The 17930-nt window shown below is 33.4% G+C and overlaps 1 protein-coding gene across 1 annotated transcript in view; it reads left to right on the top strand.

The window, feature by feature from the left end:
• Positions 1-8209, top strand: part of 5-HT2B (5-hydroxytryptamine receptor 2B) — a 252571-nt gene extending 244362 nt beyond the window's left edge. Inside the window, exons 6-7 of the mRNA XM_088235731.1 lie at positions 4819-5242; positions 8057-8209. Of these exons, the coding sequence (XP_088091857.1) occupies positions 4819-5242; positions 8057-8209 (577 nt within the window). The remainder of the gene's footprint in view (positions 1-4818; positions 5243-8056) is intronic.
• Positions 8210-17930: the final 9721 nt, after the last annotated feature.

Raw genomic sequence — 17930 nt, 5'->3', positions numbered from 1 at the left:
AATGTTTTATTATCGTTCAATATATTATTTTTTATCGTTTAATTGCAACATAAACGTAATTAAAACTTGCCTTAAATGTCGACGCTAAATGGGAAAAAGTTACTAAGCGACATGTTGTAACAATTTTACAGGAGAGTCAATAAAAGTTTTTCTTATTAATTGGTAAACTTAATATTGATTTGAATTTTTATTTATTTATTTATTTTAAAGAAACAAACAGTCAACAATGATATGACCAGCAAAGTTTCTAAATAAGAATCATACATATTATAAAATTGTGTTACAACAAAAGGGTGTGTTTATGTGTATTTGTATGAGAGTAAGTGTAGATGTGTGTTTATGTGTATTAGTGTAGGAGTAAGTGTTTAGGTGTATGTAAGTGTGAACATCATTTAATAGTAAGCGGGATCGTATCGCAGCCAGAAATAAGGAGCCTTAATTTATTTTTAAATAATTTAAGGGGCATGTAAAATATATCTATAGATGAAAAAAAAAGCACTATAGTTAGAGCAAGAACGATAGAGAAAAGAGTGTTGTGCATAGTTAGTGCTACAGATTTTTAATTTTATATTAAAATCACGCCAAATAAAAAAACGAATTAATGGGTTATTTTTATTAAATAAAAAAAAACACGCTTATTAGCTCTTTTGCAAAGTTGCTGCATGTCGCATGGTAACTTTTTTTTTCCAGCGTAGGTATCATTTAAAAGAACGATGATGATGGTGGTAGGTTTACGATAGACTGACAGATATTTCAAATATGATGAAAAACCTCATTGAAAAGGGACTTTTTAAGTCTAGGCATTCACGGGGCTTATGACATGTCATTGGCTGATTTAAATCAGTGTAAATTTACACAATGTGTAACATTCACCATCCTGCCTTTATTTTTACATCCATATTTCTTAATACTTTCATATTAATAATAGGTTAATCTTGATTACTTCTAATCTATGAGAGCGAAGTATTTCAACATCAAGAAAGGGGTGCTGCGTTGGTTTGTATATGTAGAGCAAATGGACAGTGAAAAAACGACTGAAATAATCTACGATGCGAATGTTGTTGGATGTAGAACACCGAGAAAGATATATTCTTCTTCTTCACGTGCCATGTCGGGTCTCCCCGACGTTAACGATCACTTGGGAGAAAGCTTTCCTATCCTGAGCAGTGCGAAACAGCTCCTCCACAGTTCTATGTTGAGCCGGGAGATTCTTCGCTCCCCTGCTCCATTTAAGGACCGCCCGGGACTCGGGACAATTTTTTGGTTTCTCTTCATAGTGATATCCTGGGAATTATTGACCGAAATGGTTTCCCGTTGCCCTTTTCGGTGGAATTTTCTGTCGGGGTTACCTACCCTTAGCTGGAGGGGTCCCGTTTTATGGCGCCGGACACTCGCCATTCATCCTCTCCCTATCTGCTATGGCACTGATGTTAATGCCAGTGGCCACATTGCCCAAGGCTCGCGGGGCCAAAGAGACCACTCATGGACGCTAGGGAGTAGGACTATTGGTAGTGTTGCTGATGGAATGCAACTGCGGCATTCCACGGCATTTTATAGGTACATATTTTCCAGAAAAATATGCACCACCGTGGCCCTACCAAAATTTGAGCCCCAAGAGAAAGATATGGCACGACCAAATCCAACAAATACTTGAAGATGGACATGTCAAAAGGAATAATCGGCTTGCGTGCATGAAAAGAGATATGAATGAGAGATAGAGTAAGCGAGATTTGTATGCAAAGACATGACGTTGTATCCTCTCTGCCTACCTCTACGGAGAACCGGCGTGACGGTTTGTTTGTTTATTTATGAAACCCAATCTTTGTCTTCAAACTTTTCGACTCAAAAAAAGTTATATTTTAAGTTATTTATTCTTCAAAAACACTGTAACAGCATTTGATGAATACGAAGTATTTTTATTTTGCTTAACCTTATCGATAAAGGAGCTTGATAAATAATGTTGTATATTTATCTTGAATAAGAATGAAAGCCTCCATTTCATTTCCCAAATAACCTTTGAATATTTGATATTTACAATTGGAAAAGCATTTTATCTCATGCAAACCCTTTAGATTTTTGATATTGAATACGATTATCGAATAATTCGATTAAATCCATAAAAGAACTGTTCTATTCTATTCTACACTCTGTATGCAAATAATAATCATTTAGATTTGTTATTTTAAGCCCAATGATCATTTTTTTATAAGGCAAAGTACAGCAGGTACATTGAATGTTTTTTTTAACTTAAAAATACAGATACGAGTATTGTAAGAGGGCGTTCTAGATACATTTCCATCTCTAACCTCTATCCTCATGGTCATTGGGTCATCTAGTGTGAAAATACTAGTGCGGACCTTAAATTAATTCATAGATAATTCAGTTAGTTCAACCCCGTCTCTGTCTCCGCGGAAAACCTCTCGGTCGTCAGCCAGCTCAGCGTGACGAATAAGGGCTCTTTAGTCCCAGTGTGTGGCGCAGACTCTTAACGCTAATAACTCCGCCAAGTAATATAGAAAATGGTTAAGGGGTAAAACAGATCAACAGACTCGTTTGGTCAGAGAATGAAAAAGGGCAAATACAATTAAGTCTTTAATCAAGATTAAAACATGTACGTCTTAGATAATTATGATAAAATGTATACGGTGAAAGTCATAACCGCAATTTACTCACACATAATAACAATTATTATAAACATGTTATCATGATTATTAATATAAATAAAACCAGACAATTGTTACAATCACCCGTTACTGGGGCAAGATTCGATACCCGTTTTCAAAGTTCTCATAGTGACATAACATATTTTTTAAGTGAATATAGTCTGGAAATTTTAATATGGTAATGTAAATTTTTAATTGTAATTTTACTCTATTTACATTTATTTTTGCACCACAACAGGCCAGGAGGCCCAATTACAGCGGCGAATTACATATCACAGAACACCCAGGATTGAGAAAAATCACATTTTTATTTTTTGTGTTCTCACCGGGAATCGAACCCGGAACCTTCCGTGCGTGAGTCAAGCGTCTTGACCGCTACACCACGGAGGCCGCCATATTAAAACTCTCAAGACAGGTTCAATAAAATAACAATCAATAATAAATTCAGGCCATTGTTTTGAACCAAGCTCTGACTCAATATTCTATATTTTTATTTATAACAGATACTTATTATAATGTTACTAAGTACTCTGGATATCTCTAAATAATAAACGCTAGAATGGTTCGTCTTTACGACATAAAAAATGACTTAATCATAAAGATATGAGTATTGTTTGAAGTCTCCACAATTCTAGTTTTATTATTATATGTTAAGCCAATGGAAAAGATTAAAGAGGTGTCATTTAGACTCAAGTATACCGAAAGCCGAGTAGAATACAGTTTTTTTAATATCTTGGTGAAGTTCCAAAAATCTGCAAATCTATTCTTCCTTCTGGTACGTACGCTCGCTTACTAGGTAAGATGAATAAGGTGGAATAGATCCTGTACCTTTACAGTCGAGAGTATAAAAAGGGCGCGAAGTTAATATTGTTTCTCGCTCTGGGGCGTTGTTACTAGGCGATTTGGCGCGCTTTTGAGGCTAGTATCAAAATAGTCACTGTCGCTGGGCGAATTTGGGCTGCTGTCTGGGCTAGAAAGCAACTAGTGTAGAACAGTCGACCGATTCGAAGTTATTTCAAGTATATTTCAATAACAATACATTTGATAAACATTTTCAAAGCGGATTTAGGTCCAATTTAGGGGGAAACATCCCGTATTATCAGCGACGCAGACCGCAGTTGGAATGTTCACAGCCGGGGTGGAAACACAAGTTTGATACACAGAGCAGATTTCTTATTGTCTATGCGCTCTGTAGCTGCAAGACGTGCTGTAATCTAGCTCCTGTATATCATAATTGGAGACGAGAAACAAGAATCCCAACCGTCCATGCGCTCTGTAGCTGCAAGACGTGGTGGGATATTTATTTATTGTACAGCGCCCTTGAGGTGATTTTCACAAAAACGGTGCTATATAAATTATCCAAATATATATACAAAGACGATAAAATAAAATATTAAAGTTAGTACATGACCTTCCCTATCTAACTGCAACTAGATAACTTTTTAAACAAACTAAGCAATTATGTATGTGTATGCGCATGGGTGTATGTACGTGTGTGTGTATGTACATGTGTATATATGTGTATATATATATGTGTGTATATATGTGTATGTATATGAATCAAAATGTGTATCCGAATAAGTTTATATTTTGTTTGTCTGTGCTCTATATTAATTTGTAACTTTTATAATATATTAAAATGTAATTGCATAGCTTGGAACGGGGTATGTACCCTTGTTAGCTGGGCAAAGTGAACATGGAATTGTATTTTGATAAAGAGTGTGAATAAATAAATAAAAATAAAATTTAAAAAAATAAAACTGAACTCTTTCAACTAGAATCATGAAAATTTATCCATAAATTAGCCACTAATGTAATTGTAGACGAAGAACTAAAACTTGTAAAAAAATGTAGTCAACATGGACATAATACGAAAATATTAGACAAATACCAACTTTCTAAAACAAGACAAGGACAATCAAGACTTATGAACCAGGGACTGAAATTATACAATAAATTACCAAAACAAACTAAACAAAAGACTCGGACAAACTTTTCAAAAGATGTAAAAAATATTATTTTGAACAACAGAGTATTAATGAAAAATGTTTTTATTATTTTTGTAAAATGAATGTAATAATCCGTAAGGGTTCATAAATAAATTTTCAAATTAAAAAAAAAGAATCCCTAATATTTTTTGTTTTGTTTGTTTCAGTGACAAGCCATCATCCATCTCCGCCCCAACTTCCCCCGGTAAAGGCGTCAGTTCATCGTCGTGTTGCCCACCGCAATGCACTTGCCCGTATTTCGGAGACAAGCCGGCCCCCCCTCCCACGCGCCCCACCCTGGTCGTCCGCTGGGAGGGGGGAGCCGCGCGGACCCGCACTCAGGCATCGGCCAATCACGGCGCGGGCGGCAACAGCTCCGCCAATCACGGCGCAACGCAGACCCAGCAGCGGACTGCCAGCTTGCTGTCTCGCACGAGCTCCAGACACGGAAGGATTATAAGGCTGGAGCAAAAGGCGACCAAAGTGCTGGGAGTTGTGTTTTTTACCTTTGTGATTCTGTGGACACCGTTTTTTGTGCTCAATCTGGTGCCCAGCATATGCGAAGAGTGTGAAAGAAGAGTAAGCCATTGGGTAAGCCTACCATTTTTGTCATCATGTTATATTTTTATTGCGCTTGAGAGGCATATTTATTGGGTGTTGACATAATGAAGAGAACAAGAGGTCACAACCAAAAAAAAAAGATCAATAATGTGTTCTCCTTCATTATTTTCCAACAGATTAGTGAATAATTCATAGCATCTTCGTCGTACTTATCGCAAGCAGCTTTATTCCCTAGATTGAACGTGAACAGAAGGGGTGTCGAAAATGCTCACGTACGTCTACTTGACGTTCCGTTTCGAAGGCTTGCAATCAAATAAAATCCCATACGAGTATTTAACGTAAAAAAAAACAAATATCTTGTAAAGCAAAAAAGTTTTCTTAGTTTTGGTACTAATTTTAAAATTTGGAAAAAAAACGTTTTTATTCTTATTCTTACTTTTTGCGGTGGGAGTCAGTGCTATGCAAGCTCCTAACGTCACTGCGACCTATGAAGATCAGTTGTGACGGGTCCCCGTGAATAGTTCTCGCCCTCCAACCCCAGGTCTATAAAAAGCCTGGCTGCTGTGTGGAAAGCAAGAGCTCTTATTTTGCTAAATCTCCCCCTTTAAGCCCAAAACCGGAAAGTATCGGGCTATTAGGTAAAGGGCGAGCTTTTTAGCATCCTCAGGTTTGACCAGTGGTTCCTCGAGGATGAAGCTCCTTTTATGACGTAAAGCATGACATTTACATAGAATGTGGATAAGGATTTCCTCATCTGCACTACAGACCCTACATCTAGAAGTTTTGGAAAGGTGCATTCTAGCTAGGCGTTTGTTCAATCTGCAGTACCCTGTAAGGGCTCTAGTGACCCTCACTTGATTTCGGCTGAGCTTTATTAGTTCAAAAGCCAAACTTTGTGAGTAGCCTTTTATCAGTTCCTTTGCATGATGCTGACCAGGTACTTTTTGCCAGAGCATTACACTCTGCTTCCTGGTCCACGACCTTAGCTCATTACGAGGAGCACATTTAGGCAATCTACAGTAGGAAAAAAACGTTCACACCCTATGTTAAAATATAATATGTATATTTCCCCCCAGTGGGCATGTTAAATGACGATATATTATGCATGTGATAAAAGACAAAGTAGACACAATAGTAAATGGTAAATATACAAGAATATACAAACATCGATGTAACATTAAGGAATGGCAAAATTATTGAACTAGGTGGGAATGGAAGACGGAGAGATATGTTTTAATGTGAATTTGATTCAGTGATTGCATAAAATATTGCAACTTGTTTTCAAAGGCAATTGAGACTGGGATATTTGTTGGCAGACCTACAAGTAAGAATTCTGGAAGAAGCAGAGTGAAAGCCGTAATAACTTCTATGGTTTTCAGTATGAAAAAGTCAATTTTGTCGCTGGTGTCATGTTGAGAAATTTAATTTTGTAGAGCTCAGCGATTCATATTCGTAAATACCCATAGCGTCATTCGTTCGAGATGTTTTGGAATCCACCTAAAGTGACTTTGTTAATAGCAGACGTGTCCAAGAGAGATTTCTGACCTGTTGTCGACCCCAGTAACAAGCGAAACACACCAAGTTCATCATCATCAAAGGTGCATGGGCACTGCATTGGTACACCAATTGCAGCGTATATTGACCATTTTTGTTACATAAAGGTAAAGTGATCAGACTTTTGCTTCAAGTGCTCGTCCAGGAACTGTGAAATATTCTAGTGTAAAAACACCTGTTTAAATAAATATTATAGGTCATTCACGTCGAAAATCGAACCCGAGACCTCTTGTATGGTAAAATAATGATCTGACCACTACAGCACAGGCTGAATGTTCTTTTTTAGCATATTTATGGCGTAGCTGAGGTACTACAACAAAATCCAAAATTTCGATGTTGAGTGACGTTAGCAGGCGCTACCCCAAAGAAGTATTTTCTAGTGATACTGAGATACCTGAGAGTCTTCCGATTCTCAACCCAAGATCTCAAAAATTTAGTGAGTAATCTGAAATCGATTACCTTTTTAAGAAAAATTCTACCGTTTTTATCTAAGTCCGGATTTCTAGTCTGGTATGGAAACACCAATCAGATCTTCCGACATTGCCTCCCTCCTTATTCAAGAAGGGACAATGTCATAATGCACGACCATTTGATTTAACGCGTGCGCTACTTGGATCACAAAAACAAAATAATGATCTACCCCTGAATTCTCCGAGACCTGAAATCGTTTGAACTGTATGGTAATTAGTAAATTCAAGAATTGATTCTAACAACGTATTTAAACTGTCATTGAAAAACTTTATGAAACATTAAATAAATCAATGTACAAAATTTTCCCTAAAAACTTTGTCGATACTTTGCGGCGTAAAAATACCAATCTTATTCTGACGTATTGTATCCCAGGTGCTATCAGGTGACCTTTAAAAGCTCTCAGCGAAACTGTTAGCTTTAAAATAAGGCATGTATTTTAAGTAATTTATCGTATTTAAGGGGGCGTACCAAAATGTATCTGATAACAGACAACCAACTTATCAAGCCTCGTTTCATCAACCCCTAGTTTCAGATACCGCCGTATATATTTTGTAATTCTTATCTTAAACAATGAAGTTAGAAAACGTAAATTATTTCAATAGACATTGCGTAACTAGATATATTGGATGAAAACATTTTATCTTTATTCGTTTTCCCTCTAAAATTTGACGAGATAATATCAAATGTTTCCCTCGACAGGGGACACCAAATTATTTATAATTCAATGAAAATAAGTACAAAAACTGTAAGAGAATAAATTAATATGCTGTTGCTACCTGACGATAAAATTTGCAAAATGTAAAACATTTTTTCTTTCAGGTCTTCGACTTCGTGACGTGGCTCGGTTACGCCAGTTCCATGGTCAACCCGATCTTCTACACCATCTTCAACAAGGTGTTCCGAGAGGCTTTCAGGAAGGTTCTTCTCTGCAGGTACTGCCGAAGAGCCAGGTGGGTCCCAACCAACAGATAGCGGTTACAACACGGGGGTCCGAGGCATGGCCCAACGTCCATGCCCTTCGCCCTCTGAGATATGGCGTCGACCTGCCCTCCGAACAGAAGTCAGGTCTTGCAGACTACGTCTGTGGTGCTTTGAACGATATAAAAACTTAGAAAGTGTATCCAATAAAACAGTTGTCAATTAAACATTGAAAAACATAGAGCTTGTTAAAATTTGACGTTAGTTTTATGGTGATTGTAGATTTTTAGTATGTCAATTGGTTGGGGTGGTGTAGCTTACATCAATTTTAGTATATGTTCATGTTGAATTGACTCCGATTTTAGTAATTTATTGAGATTGTCTTATGATAAATAAGGTACATATGATAACAGTGATTTATATTCAATATTCAATACATCATGTAATGTTCATTCAATGTTTTCTTAATTCCTTTAATATTAAAAATACTAAGGGCTGGTTGATTGATCAGTGTTATAAGTTTAAAATCTTAAATAAAGGTTAAAGTTACAACAAAATACTTCAAATGGGTTGTTTGATTATTGGTTGGCCTCAGCCTAAGGTTAATTTTTATAAATGTTAAAAAAATTACTTGCCAATATTGGACGGTATAAGTATAAAGTACTTGTTAACAAGATGGCGGCTTGCTAACAGCTGTTCGCTATAGTATGTTTATTATGTGTTTTGACTTTTGACAGTATGCAACGCGTTACGTGGGACAAAAAATCATAGAAAAAACGTCGAAATTTAATTGATTTCACAGAAAATTATTTTTTTAGTTTCGGAACGCGTTTAACCATAATAAAGTTTAACTTTTGTATGAACCGATATCAAACGATTTGCATTACATTAACTTTAACCAATGGTTATTTTTAACTTTGTAAGATGTAACTTTTACTTTTGATTAAACAACCGGCAGTTATCTTAATTTCAAAAGTTTCTTAAAAAAAACAAACAAAATTACATTAACAGTTCGCTGAAACTGTAAAACATATCCGGAACCGAACTAAACAATTTTTTTTTCATGAATACCAAATCAAATAATTTTTATTAAATCATTTAATATTTTTACTAAATACAACTTTACCAGACACGACTTTATCAACTCTGCATTGTGAAAAAAAAAAACTTTTACAACTGTTATTCTACGAGTGTGTCTTATTGAATGATACTTTTATTTTTGTTCTAAATCAAATACAGTTTTTTCAAGTTACAATTGTTTAAACATTTGAGAGTATTTTCACAGGATGTGTCAATTGTGTCTAAATCTAATACATGTGCGTAATATAAACTTTTTAAAGTTCATGATTCCACATCGAGTAATTAAAAAATCTTATCAAATAATCTGTATCAATTAAAAATATTTCTAGTCAAACTAATGTCTTAGATTATCGATAGGTAGCTTACGTTTCATTGCTTCAAATGATGATCTAATCATTTAAAAGACTGTTTCTATTATCATCTTTTTTATCCGTCGATCAAATCAACAATTAATGAAGTATTTAAAATTTAAACTTTTAATCTATTAGATTAGCTAGTGTGTTAAAAAATATGAATTTGTAAACTTTAAGCAGATAATTGTATAGTATATCATATCAACTTGAAATTATAAAATAAGCCTAACAATCTCAACTCTTTCAGACCTGAATTAATTTAATCATTATTCCCTTTCCATAACAAAAGGTGCATAGGGCACTGCATTGATACACCGATCGCAGAATTTCTTGATTAGTTTTGTTACTTGACTCTAAGATGATCAGTCTTACGCTTTAGGTACCAGTCCAGGGGCAATGAAATATTCGTATGTTAAAACACCTTTTTAAAAAAATATTTCATATCAACCATGTCGGGAATCGAATCCGAGACCTCTTGCATGGTGAACAAACGTGCTGACCATTGTGCCACGAGGCTGAAATTGATTTCTGTAGTTACAAAAAACATTTTATATTCTGTAAGTACGGAAAAAACATTTAAATTTTGTGCTGCTTATTTAAACATTTATGTTTTAGAAAATATTGTACGTAAATGCTAACTGTATATCAAACTGATAAAAAAAAAATCACGAATCGTATGTTTATTTATTTAGAAGCCCATAAGGCTTTTCACATGTAAATAATGAAGTAATTGCATATGAAGGGTTCAGGATATAAAGGATCAATGTCAAAAAATTCAGTTTTGACATAACACGTTTTCAAACCTTTTGAAAATTAAAATAAAGTCATTCATATAAAGGAACCAACAATGTTTTGAGTACGTCCAAATGTTTTCAGACTGGCTGAATTTCTTCTTTGGGGAGTTATTCAGATCTAAAATTTATTGCAACATAGGGAAAACATTTTTGAGAAGGAAATATGGGAGTCTAAGGATTTACTGGGAGATTAGACTGTCATTGGCTGGTTTAAGTGGTCATTCACATAATGTCAGTGTTATAACAGCTATCTTAATGTTAAAAGCCTCATACTGCTGTGCATAATATGAAATGATTTTCATTAATATTAAATTATAGCTTTTTTACCGTAATTTTTTAGTAAGCTGCCTGTTGTATGCTCATGATGCAGTTTTGTTTGCAAGCAGCAAAGAGAATTTGCAAAAAATAGTCTCTAAAATGTATGATGTATATCTAGAGAGCAAAATTGTGATGAACGAAAGTAAGTTAAAAGTTATGGTATTTGAAAGAGGAAGTGAGGTTACTAACTGTATAATAAATGTTAACAACTAATGTCTTGAACAAGCAGAATAATTTTGTATCTGGGAGGCATTTTTTTAAGAGATGGAAGAGTAGAAAAAGATGTTGAAAGGAGAGTAAGTGCGGGCAAAAAATGAAAAGCGTACTAAGCACAGTAATTAAATATAAAAATATGTCAATCAAAGCTTAACTGGCAGTGCGCAGCGGAGTTTTAGTTTCAAAGCTTTTTATATGAAAGTGAAACATGGAACTGGCAGAAGAAGGATGAAAGCCGAGTAAACGCGGTTAAAATCCAATTTCTTAGACGAATATGTGGGAAACCAATGTATGACAGGACTGCTACCAATGATGAAATCAGGCGAGAGTTTAAATCTGAGTCAGGTATAATTGATCATATTAAGAAAAGGTCTCTGAGATGGTTTGGTCATGCAAAACAAATTGAACGACAAAAAAATGGCCAAACAAGTATATATGGCCAAAATGAACGGTAACGTGAGACAAAGACGATCAAAAAAGATGTGGCATGATTAGATAAACCAAAATAAGTCTGGTCTTGTCAAAAGCAGGCACAACCGAAGGACATGTATGACAAGACGTATGAATGTGGAAGAAGCTAGAAATGTAAGCCAGGATAGACGTGCGTGGTGGTCCATTTTCTCTGCCTACCCCAACGAGTAAATGGCGTGATGGTAGTTGTAGCTTTATTTCCAGTATTTAACTCTTGTGTGGCTGTGATGTCACACTAGTCGACATAGGACACAAAATTTGATATATCTCTCTTATTTTTTTGAATGATGAATTCGTATTTTTTGTAATTTTCAAATGGACGTTTTTACACCCGATTTGGAAAGTAAAATTTGTATCACTATGCTATAGGTAAATACAAAAAATATTTAACCTTGCTACGCGAAGCATGAATGTCCGCTAATTCAGCTACACATATATACAGATACCTTATACAAGACAAAGCACGAAGATAGAAGTCATAACTAGGAAGACTGAGACGCTGTTCTGCAGTGGGTGTCATCTAAAACAGATTTTGTCTTCAGTCAGTTAATAACAATGATGGGGGACGCACGCGCGTAACATGAGTGGCGTATTTGTGATTTTCGATTTATTTTGCTGTAACAGGGTTAAATTATATGTTTATTCCCATAAATTATGGAAAAGGAGTTATTAAACAGTAGTCTCCATGTTTTCCATTTTTTTCAAATGTCTGAACTTTAGAATATTCCGCCTTTATTCGTAACACGATGTGACATCACCGCGCGCAAAGGGATTATTTACTAATGTCTTTTAAGAGTTAACTAACATCCACCCTTCATCCCCTGCATGCATTTTTTTCTTGTTCAATTATCTTGAAATGTAGAGCCTTCATGTCAAATCTTGTTGAGCAGAAATAAATATCTTGTGAACTGCCGTCAGATGCCATTGTTAGTTTAAAACACATAAAAATTGCCCTTTATCTTTTATTTCCTGTACCTTTTATATGTGAGCACACACGAGTAAAAAACAAACAAAAAACACATGCCTAGCTAAAACACATACTTTAAATAAAGAAACTACATGTGCGAGTAATAAACATGAGCGATAAACAAAAAATATAAAGTCAAGGTTGGAATAAATATTACAACTTGAGAGTTGAGCTGTAACAAAACATAAATTGAAATATGGGTAAGTACTTAAGAAATCTGATATTACAAAATAAAATTTAATACAGGTTTGTGAAATTGACCCTAATCATCAACTACAGTGTTCATGTTAATTTGATAAATTTACCTTAATTTTTGTGAAATTTTGTTTTTTATTTATTTCTCAAACATTGTTAAAAATCATAACTGTTCCATATCAAAAAAGCCAACTAAAAATAAACTCTTCTGTGTTAATTCTATTATCAAGTTTATCTGAAAAAATAGAGACGTATTTATGGATACCGGCTGTTATAAAATTTTATTTGAAGTTTTTTATTTCAGAAGATATTTTTTTTTTTTATTATTTGAAATGTATCTCATTAATCCTAACGTAATATTACATTTATGTTACAAAAAAAATATTTAATTTTTTATTGATACTCTGTTGTTAGTAATTATATTTTTTATGCCTTTTGAGTCTTTTGTTTAGTTTCATCTGGAAGTTTATTAAATGATTTCAGTCCCTGATTTATAAGTCTCGATTGTCTTTGTCTTGTTTTGGAATATTGGATGTAGTATTTGTCTGATATTCTTGTATTATGTCCATGTTCATTACATTTTTTTTCAAGTTTTAGTTTTTTGTCTACAATAATATTAGTGGCTAACTTACGAATTTTCATGATTTGACTTGAAAAAATTCATTAACATTTAATTGTTTAGTTTTTATAGAGTGTTCTTTAGTTGGTATTAGATAAGGAAAAAAATAAGAAAATAATATCTGAATTTGTGTATATTTTAATAAACATTCAGTCTGAAGGGGTCAATTAAAAATATGTATTATGAAACATTATGTTTTTAAAAAAACATCCTCAGAAAAATGTACAGTATTTATTTTATTAAATTAATAATGAAATATGAATTTATAAATTTAAATCAGAAAATGTATAAATGTAAGTATTGTGAATAATTATTTTAACCGACAATTTTTTTGAGTTTGTTCAAATTTTTGTTGATAACTTGGATTTATGCCCTGCGGGAGTTATTAAGATTAACATGTTATAATAGGGGTGAAAAACATTTTGAGAAGGGAATATATAAGCCTAGGTATTTACAAGCCTTGTTACCTGTAATTGTAACATTCACGAATCTACCTATTTTTTATATCTAAATTCGTTTAATTATTCCATGTAATAATTTTTGCGAAGTTAAAGAGCTGAAACTTTTATTGATGCGAGTCAGATCCGTCTGTTAAGATCAGGTTTAATTTCTGAATTGTTAAGGTTTTATTGCTGCAAAAAAGCGCTAATTGATTTGTTTATTTAGTAACATAGTAATTTTTATTACCTACTCAATCTAGAGACTTTTCAGAGGCTGTTTATTATTATTCGACACTATTTTTTAAACAGGTTAATTTTAAAAATATATCTATTTTACATACAAAATACATTTCTGTATGTGAAAGATAAACTACAGTGTCTCCAAAAACCAAACTTTTCAGGAGAGAAAAATTGGTAATTTTTCTAACTTAAAATATCTTGTACTTTAAATATCCAGTGTTTTCTAAAACACACCTTTTAAAAAAAATATTATTTAATTATTTATTTAAACTTCTTGTGGGCTTTTACTTGTTAAACATATCGTGGCTTTACTGACAGAATGCATTAAGTCATTTAAACAAGTCAAGGGATAAGTGTATTCAAAGCTTTTTTATTCTTTCAACGCATTTTGCTCACACAATTTTCATTTATTTATTTATTTTTAAACTTTAAAAGAGTAATTTTTATTCTAGGCAAAGCATTAAATTTGAAATCCACAGCTTGCACCCATATTAAAAAATATTTTAACCATATAAAGACTGCTGACTTAATGATTTCTGTCAGTATAGCCTCGATATATTTCAAATATGTTTTAATATAGGGGCAAGATTTTAATTTCAAACTTTTTTTACTTAAAGCTTAAAAAATAAAAAGTTTTAAAGGCGATTATTCCGAAACTTGTTTTAATGACTTAATGCATCTTGTCAGCAAAGCCTCGATTTATAAATGTAAGCTCAGAAATATATTTTTAAAAAAGTAGTAAACAAAAATGAATTAAGTAGAATTAGAAAAATAAAAAAAACATACATAAAATAATTTTGTTTTAAACCACTAATTTTTTATTTTTTCTACCAACCGGTTTCAAATCTACACAAGTTTTTTTATTGACGTATTTTATTATATTTTATTTTATTTATTTTTTAATTTAAACGCCTATAGGCTTTTACATGTTTTACATATATTTATATATAAACAACAGACATTTATTTTACACAAAAGTAGCAAAAAAAATTAAATGAAGTAATAAGAAAAAGATAGTTAAAATATATAAAACTAATTTTACATATAGTACATACATACATACATTCCAGTAGAGAGAATAGAAGTTAATTTTTTCCCATCTGTTACATTAAAAAATTCTTAAAATTTAAAGAATGCATATTTATTTTATTACATATTATACTATATTATTTATGTTTAAGTAACATGTATTCTTGGCACATATATATACTTTATATTTGTATAATAACGATTTTTAATTTCTGACATTTGATTAGCTAGGCATTTATAATTAAGTAGTTTTTGTTTTTCTTTTTTATGTTATTGTTTTATTAGTATAGGACTACTTACGCTCTAAAGATAAAAAATCTCCATCTTAGAACAGGCTGTGCCATGTTAGATGGAGACTATCATAAACAGAGAACACTCCTGGTTCGTAGGTTTTCACGGCCTTCAGAATACAGATAGTGTTTTTCTGGGTTATTATGCCGTGTTTGTGGGCTTTGTATTGCCGACGTTTCGTCAAGCCCGTCAAAAAAAGCTTCGTCAAAAATCATCAAGCCCGTTTAATAAAAGAAGCCATAGAAATATACAAGCATCCTAATAACATAAACAGGGATGATGGGTTACGACTACGAACCTCATGGTACCCGGTGCTTCCAAAGCCCACGGTACAAACTCCACACACTTAACCACATACATTGCCCGACTGCGACACGGTACAAATTCCTCACAATTAAACACACTAAAAACTACACTCATACATTCAGCCCTGAAGATGGACACTGCAATGTGCTCCGAAACGTCGGCAATACAAAGCCCACAAACACGGCATAATAACCCAGAAAAACACTATCTGTAGAGAACACTCCGTTTTCATTTTACATTAATTGGTTTTATATAGATTCCCTGTTATTAAGTATGTATATTTTTTTTGCGATAAATTTATAAATAAATAAATAAATAAAAAAATATATACATTTATTTGACAAACTATAGTCCGCAAAACTTAACGGGCCGTTTACCCCATTACGTTATGCAGACTATATGAGTTGGAAGTTAATAAATAGAAAGCAGATAGCTGCTAAACTGGCGATATGTACAGAAAAAAAGATCTATATAATCCGCAGAAGCCATATTCCGCAAGCAAATTTCATTATTAATAGGTGAATTCTGACTTGCATTTTTACGGCTCCTGGGTGCGTAAAACAATGCATGAGATCTTGCTCTGGTATAATTATTGGGAACATACAAACTGATCTCGTTTACAATTTATTATTTATCTGGTTCTATTTCACATACAGAATCGTATTTTTTATTCTGCCTGGACACAAATAATGAAATAAATGTAGGGATTTTTCAAATTACGCTTAAAGCGTTCTTTTCAATTTTACATTCCCATTTTGTGAATATTTTGATAGAAATAATAAAAAATAAATGAAAATTCGTGGCGATGAGATCGCAATCTTTTAAGTGGGTTACAGGAGTGGGGGAGGGGTTTCGACTGCGTTCTTTTTTTCAAAAAACTAAATTATTTTCGTGGGAGAAATTGCTTTGATCTCAAAAATGACATGACGTCATCATTTCTTTTGTTAAACAGGACCACGTTTAAGCTTGAATGCTTTTTCCCATTAAATAGGAGTAAAAACTTTCACAGCTTTTCAGAGAGCTGGGGACGTTCTTTGAGAAGAAATAGTGTGTAATAAGACATTTAAGCAGAAATTAAGAACATTTCTTAGTATCCAGGCGGATGAAGAATACAGTTTTTTGTTTTGGAAAAGAACCAGGATCATGGACGAGTGATTTCAACTCGATGGCTGCTTGAGGTTAAAATCCTTAAAAAGGAAATCGTCGAGAAATCAAGGAAAGTCGTCCTCGTACTGTAGTGATTGGCGCGTTCACTACCCATGCTTGAGATCTTGGATTCGATTCCGGGGAAGGTCGCCATGAAGTGTTTCACTATCCTTGGGCTGGCACCTGAAGCAGTGTGAGACTGATCACCTTACCTTCATGTAACAAATGATCGCAATGCGCAGATCGCAACGGGTGCGGATAAGATTTTGATGATAATGATTAATAAAAAAATGATCAGTTTCACCGTTCTGCATGTGTTTAAACATCCATATTTCTTAGCTTCGTGAGGCCATAAACTTTTTTTTTCTTATTTTATATATATATATTAATTTATTTATTTAAATATTTTATCATAAATACAATTTTATGTTCACTTTGCCCAGCTAACAAGGGTTCCCAGTTATTAAAGGTAACGCCGTTCCTTTAGGCCCCCAGCTTTATTTCCAAAGCTAGGCAATTACATTTTAATACATGATAATAGTTTACAAGTTAATAGAAAGGAAATCCAGCCAGTCTGCAAGCATTTGGACATAATCAAACATTGTTGAATTACTACCTGGTAAAAGAAGAAGTATAAAAATTGAAAAATTGTTTTCAGGCGTTGCCTAGTAGGTGATTTGGTTCAGCCGGATGAATCTCACCCACGTGATAAATACCTGTGTGAAAAATTTCAACGCTTATCAGTTCATGGTTTACCTCTTCGTTCTCATTCTCAAGGCACTCTCTTAATACCCATACACAATTCCTCTTTCTTCTCTAACTCATATAGTGTCCATGCGGCTCGACTGTGGAATCATCTCCCATCCACCATCAAAGATGTTACTACATTATCTCTGTTTAAATCACGTCTGAAGAAACATCTCCTTTCTCTTCCTTAATCTCTCCTCCTTTCCTTATTCCTCTTTCCGCTTTTTTCCTTTTTCCCATTGAGTAATAGTTTTGATTTAAGGTAATTTATAAACAAATACGTTTATTTCTATTTTTATATATTTTTCACTTTTTAATATTTTTATTTTTTTTTCTATTGAATATGTTCTGTAACTTGAATTATAAAAATAAAACTTTTATTTTATTTGTTGGTTGGAAGAAATTGCCATTTGGCAATAAGCCCGCCAATGTACAAATAACATTATGTACAAAAAGTTAAATAAATAAATAAATAAAATAAAGGTTTTAGCTCTTTAACTTCATAAAAGTCAACAGATGGAAGAGTTGAGGAAATGTGGATGTTCAAATTTGGGCAGAATGGT

This window comes from Micrasema longulum, unplaced genomic scaffold (assembly GCF_059751315.1).
Source record: "Micrasema longulum isolate JH-2025_06_02 unplaced genomic scaffold, ASM5975131v1 h1tg000096l, whole genome shotgun sequence".
NCBI lineage: Eukaryota > Metazoa > Arthropoda > Insecta > Trichoptera > Brachycentridae > Micrasema > Micrasema longulum.
The sequence above is the reverse complement of the archived record's forward strand: the minus strand, read 5'-3'. Positions and strand labels throughout refer to the sequence as shown.